This window comes from Alligator sinensis, unplaced genomic scaffold, assembly GCF_000455745.1.
Source record: "Alligator sinensis unplaced genomic scaffold, ASM45574v1 scaffold563_1, whole genome shotgun sequence".
Taxonomy (NCBI): domain Eukaryota; kingdom Metazoa; phylum Chordata; order Crocodylia; family Alligatoridae; genus Alligator; species Alligator sinensis.
Window position 1 is genome coordinate 475631 of NW_005842524.1, and position 5722 is coordinate 481352.

Below are 5722 nucleotides of genomic sequence, written 5' to 3' on the forward strand. Positions count from 1 at the left end.
CTACCTGTCGTGGGGCGGCGCGGAGCCCGGCTCGCAGCCCCACCTCGTCTTCATCCTGGCGGATGACCAGGGCTTCCGAGACGTGGGCTACCACGGCTCCGAGATCCGCACGCCCGCGCTGGACCGCCTGGCGGCCGAGGGCGTGAAGCTGGAGAACTACTACGTGCAGCCCATGTGCACGCCGTCCCGCAGCCAGCTCATCACCGGCAAGTGAGTGCGGCCCGCGGGGAGGAAGGCGCCCCGGGGGCATGTCGGGGGGAGCGCTTGTTGGACCCGGGTGGCTGGGGGTGAGGGCCCCCTTGCCCTGCACGGGGAGTTTGGAGCACTTCACCCCTGGAGAGTCCACCTACTACCTACCTCCTTAAGGGGCGTGTCTACAGGTCACCCTAGGTGGCTGAATGGTGCACTACAGAGATGTGCAGATCACTTGTGCCTGCATGGGATCGCCAGCCACATCGCTATAGCAGCACGCTCCCTGGCTATATTGGCACCACTTCAGCGCCTTAGCGATCACGTGTGTCTACTACATGATCGCTAGCTATGTTGCTGTAGCAGCACGCTCCAAGGTTATAGCGGCACCATAGGGATCACGTGTGTCTATTACATGATCGCTAGCTACGTTGCCGTAGCAGCACGTTCCCTGGCTATATTAGCACCACTTCACGCTGTAGTGACCACGTGTGTCTGTACATAATCGCTAACTACATCACCATAGCAGCACGCTCCCTGGCTATATTGGCGCCACTTCTGCGCCATAGCAATCACATGTGTCTGCATGTGATCGCTAACTACATCCCTGTACCAGCACACTCCCTGGTTATATTGGTGTCACTTCAGCAATGTAGCGATCATGTGTCTGCATGTGATCGCCAGCTACATCAGCCATAGAAGTGCACTCCCCAAGTATGGGGAGTGTAGTGACGAAATCTAACCGTGCACCACGCACATGGCGCAGTAACTGCCTGTACTGTGCTGCGCTTTAGTACTTCTGAAAGCACTGTAGCAACATCACCATATGGTGACATGTAGGTGCACCCAAAGTAGTTTTAAGTGCTTGTTATATGGCTCAAAGTTACGCTGCTCCAGGGCAGGATGATCTCTGATAAGCACTACCCATCTCCACTTTTGTTCAGGTGCGGCCACTCCCCATGGATGTGCCGCCCAAGTGGAAGGCCTCCAGTATCCCAGGTCTCTCTCACCCCAGCCCCTAGAGAGGGAGAGAAGCCTGTCTTGGCTCACGAGTCCTCCAGTTGCAGCTCCCAGCTACAGCTCCAAGTCCTGCCCCTGTTCCCCAGGCCTCATGGCCAGTCACAGCTGTGCAGGTGGGGGACAGTCAGAGAAGGTTTCTAGACTAAGGGTGTGATTGATCCTAACTCCAAGCTGGCACTAATACCAGCCAGCAGTGTAAGGTGTAACAAGGCCCTTAAATGTGCTGTTCCAATGCGAGGTGAGCTTCCTCACGTCTGGGTAGTACCAGTGCACTACAGTTAAGAAAATCAGGGAAGGGGAAAGGAGTTATGCCACCGCCCAGAGAGGTGGTGGAATCTCCATCCTTAGAGACCTGGGTAGACAAAGCCTTGGCTGGGATGAGAGAGTTGGAGATCATCCTGCTTTGAGAAGGGGGTTAGGCTGGATGGCCTCCTGAGGTCCATTCCAGTCCTCATTTCCTGGGAGAACAGGACCTTTAAAAAAGAGCAGAGGATCAATCACACTTATCCAGTGTGAGAAGGATTCAGGGATCAAATTAAGTTATGATGTGCCATGAAACCAATATCAGTGTGAAGTCCTTGGTTCTACATTTTCCCCTTGGCTAAAACTGTCATTTTTTTTAAACTAATGACAGCAATTGCACTGTGTTATCCTGTCACCCAGTAAGAGTTCAGCGCTGTGAACAACCCATTTTGCAACATTTTAGAAGCGGATTAGCATTCATTAATCTAAAGACGAGCTGTAACTTCATGTGTCAGTATTACTGAGGAGTGCTTGCTGAGATCCGTGGTGTGCTTTTACAATTAGCAAATAGGCTGACCCAAAGTAAAATCCCATGTTAGTAAAGTAAAATCCCATGTTAGTAAAGCAGGATGAAAGCTGCACGTTTTGCTTTACCTAACACTATGCAAATCACAACTCTGGTTACATTGAGTCTTGCTTTAATGTGGTCTTTCTATGAAATTAGGACTTTTAAGGGGACTCCGTTGAATTTCAGCTTGGCATGAGCTAAGAATTCTGCAGGACTTTATGAACTGGGGTATTTCTTTTCTTATAATGTAATTGCCATCCTGCAAACAGTTAAAAACTTATTTCCAGTGCTACTAGAAGAATTTCCACAAATGCATGTCACAAGCATGGGACTGAAGATGTCCTACCTTGTTCTGCTTGGTATTTTTAAAACAATCTGTTGAGTAACTAATGTATCCAATGTAAGGGTTAATGCATATTATGTAAGGATGTGAATTTGAAATGCTGTAGCTGTTCCTGAATAACTTCAAGTGTGGACAGTTGTAATCTGGTCCACGTAGTTTCCGTTCAGCTTAACCTACTTTGACAGGATATTGTTGATATCACTGGATACAAAAGAAACATTTTTCTTAAAGCAAATAGCCCCGTGTCTCACATTACTATCTGATAGAATCAGAGTTGATTCCTGTTCTCAGTTTCCCATTGTCCAGGCTTGCTGGGGAAGGGAGTTCAGCACAGAGAGCTTACTCATTATCTGGAGCAAGAGTTCTCAAACTCCCTCATACTGAAGACTATATAGCAAAAGAAAGATTGTCTTGTAGGCATTCCCTAATTCACAATCATATAGCATCTCTGTGGCAAGTAAAGCAACAGATTATATAGGAAATTTGAGGTAGTACACAATGCATTTTTGCTTATCTTTTTTTCAGTGTAGCAGGGGTAATTGGGATCAGAGCCAGCTCTCTGTGGACCACCAGCTAGTACTCCACAGACCGCAGTTTCAGAGTCATTGCCTACAGAGGGAATAGCATGCTGCAGAACAGTGACTCATTCAGTGGTTTAAAGAATGACATTATTGGGTTCCAAAAGAACCAGTGTGCTGTGCTGTCTTTCTTGAGATCAAGGGATGCTACAGGAGAAATACAGGCATTAGCAGGACTCTGAAAGGAACAAAAACAAAACGCAAGAAGAAAAAAACTGAGTTTACCCTTCCTTTACATATAAAGCATTATATTTGATAACTTTTTATACTAATAAAAACAGAGAAAACTCATGGGCATATTCTTAGGAACCCTGCTGTTTTCATCAGGCCACTGGGAGAAAATAACTGAAAATGACTGCTGTGTTTTTGGAACCTTTTATTAGGTGAAATCTTGAGATGAAATACCCAAGATTTTCTTATGCTTCATTCAAACATCTGTTCCCCATTCCTCACAAAATAAACTTGGCTTGACCTGTCCCAAACTTCCCAGCTAGGGACAGAAGTTGCATACAAACTGGTTTAAGTGATCTGAAACTAGTTTAAACCTGTAACAGAACAGAAGTTCAGTGCATATAAACCACTTTCAAAATGGCCGAACCTAGTTTAAGATAACCTGATTGGTTTAAGACAACTGATTTAAGTTAAACCAGTTTATTGAACTTCTCTCCCAGATCTATCTGACTAATCAACAAGGGGATAAAATAGAGGGACTACTATAAACCATGTTCATGAAGAAGTGCTAATTGTCATCTAATATAAGATTCAGGCAAAGGAACTGCAAATTCTAAATTCCTTGCAAATCTCCAGATTGTCCCAGTGAGATTTATGTTCACAACATCAAATTATGTTTATTTGTAAATAAAGCATGCTCTTATAATGAATGTTTTCAAAAGTCTTCCTAATAATGTCTTTTTTCTCTTAAATTGTGTATATAATTTCCCTTGACATAGGTGACAAAATTAACTTCTCTTGGTAGTTCTCAACTTTGTGTAGAGTGAGGGGTGGTGGGAATCCATAGATTATTTGGACTGCTAGGCTTCCTCATGCCATAGCATGGCGTTGTAACTGCTACCCCTGTTTTGTCTGTTTTCTCTTCCCTCTGTTTTATGTCTATTGTCTTCTTCTTGGGTTTTGATTTTTCCTTTCCTTTCTGAATTTCTCGTTCTTTCCACCATCTTTTTTCTTACTTGCTTATTAACTTATGAGAAACCTGCTGCATTTAGGGAGATAGTCCAGTTCTGAGATTGGGCTTCATGTGCTTTTAGCAGCTGAACTTGAATCTTGGGAGTAGAGAAGAGAAATTTGAGCCAATGGGCTTGATGCCATGTGTGATCTACTCGTCTAATAGAGGCCAAAACAGGGAGGTAAAGGCAGGCAGCTTTCAGGAAGCAGCTTGCCCTGGGATCTGCAGCTGTGGAATTCTGATTGCAACAGAGAACTGGTTGGATCTAAGGCTCATTTTCAGGCTTGCTGTGCTCTTTTCCTGGGCTCTACATCCTGAGATTTATTTCTCTCTGGGTTTCCATAGCTAATTTAGAAATGTCATATTGATCAAGAATATTTTCTAAGGAAAGGGGTTTTTAGGTTTCAGTCTTTCCTGTTTTGACTTTCTACATTCAGGTAGCATTGGGTTGAGCTGAACAGTGGCTCAGGTATACTTAATGAATTATTGACTATAACTTTACAGCAAAGTTGTCCCCTGTCCCCTTCCCCCCCTGCCCATGCACTTATACGAATGAGCATAACATGCAAACAACTCTGGATCCTCCAAACTGAATTCATTATGTAGAAGGCATGGCAGGGCAGCACCTTACAGACTAACTCATTCAGTGAGGCATGAGCTTTCGTAAGTTATAGTCTACTTTGCCAGATGCTATGATGAAGCATCTGGCAAAAGTAGGTTGCAGTCTATAAGTTAGTCTATAGACTGCCATCTGCCTTACCTTTTGCCTATCCTCAGACTACCAAATCTAAATACCCTTTTCTGTTGCATTAGATGTTGTAGTGTGTTTGTTTTTACTTTTTCTTTAAAAATAAATGGAAGTCTTGAGACTTCTCCTTGAAATAGAAATAATTCAGAACATGTGACTTGCAGAACTGCAGCTAAGACAGAAATTTTCTTGCATGAATGTTGGTTGTCTTGTTCTGATCAAATGGTTGAGAAGAAATCTGAAGGGTGTCTTCATCCCATGTGTTATCATATCAATTTAAAATACTGGAACGCAATGAAGGACTACCATTTGGTGGGTCCCTACATGTAAGAAGAAATGGAACCCCTTATGTAAATGGGTTGGTCTAATAAAAGATATCAAATTCACCCAAGGAACCTTGTCTGCCTATGTCCTTAGACCAACACGGCTACAACCCAAACCCCTGCAACATGGAAGATATTGAATTCAGCCGTCTGAAATGGAAACTACAACATGAAAAAGAAAGAAGCCAAACTCAACAGCGACATATATTTTCTAAGCCTTTGCAAGAAACACAACATCATTCCCCAAGGACTAAATATCTACAATCCCCTGACTACTACACACAACTCCAAATATGCTTCACAGCTATGCAGAAGAACTTCAGAGAAAATTAGAAATCATCTACTTCACCTGCTCTACTCCAAAAGAGACCAACTCAGGAAGGAAATCGTCATACACTACAACATCTTAAAAGATAGAAATCCATGCATGTTCACTGACAATATACAATGGATACAAAGAGACTACGAAAAACTTTCTACAGCATTCATCCTACATAAAAAGAAGAAATGGAACAAATTACTCCAAG

The 5722-nt window shown here is 43.7% G+C and overlaps 1 protein-coding gene across 1 annotated transcript in view; it reads left to right on the forward strand.

Annotated features, from left to right (window-relative positions):
- The window catches only part of LOC102384709 (arylsulfatase J), a 102021-nt gene that overhangs the window by 16238 nt on the left and 80061 nt on the right, over nucleotides 1-5722 (forward strand). Inside the window, exon 3 of the mRNA XM_025213362.1 lies at nucleotides 38-210. Coding sequence (XP_025069147.1) covers nucleotides 38-210 — 173 coding nt within the window. The remainder of the gene's footprint in view (nucleotides 1-37; nucleotides 211-5722) is intronic.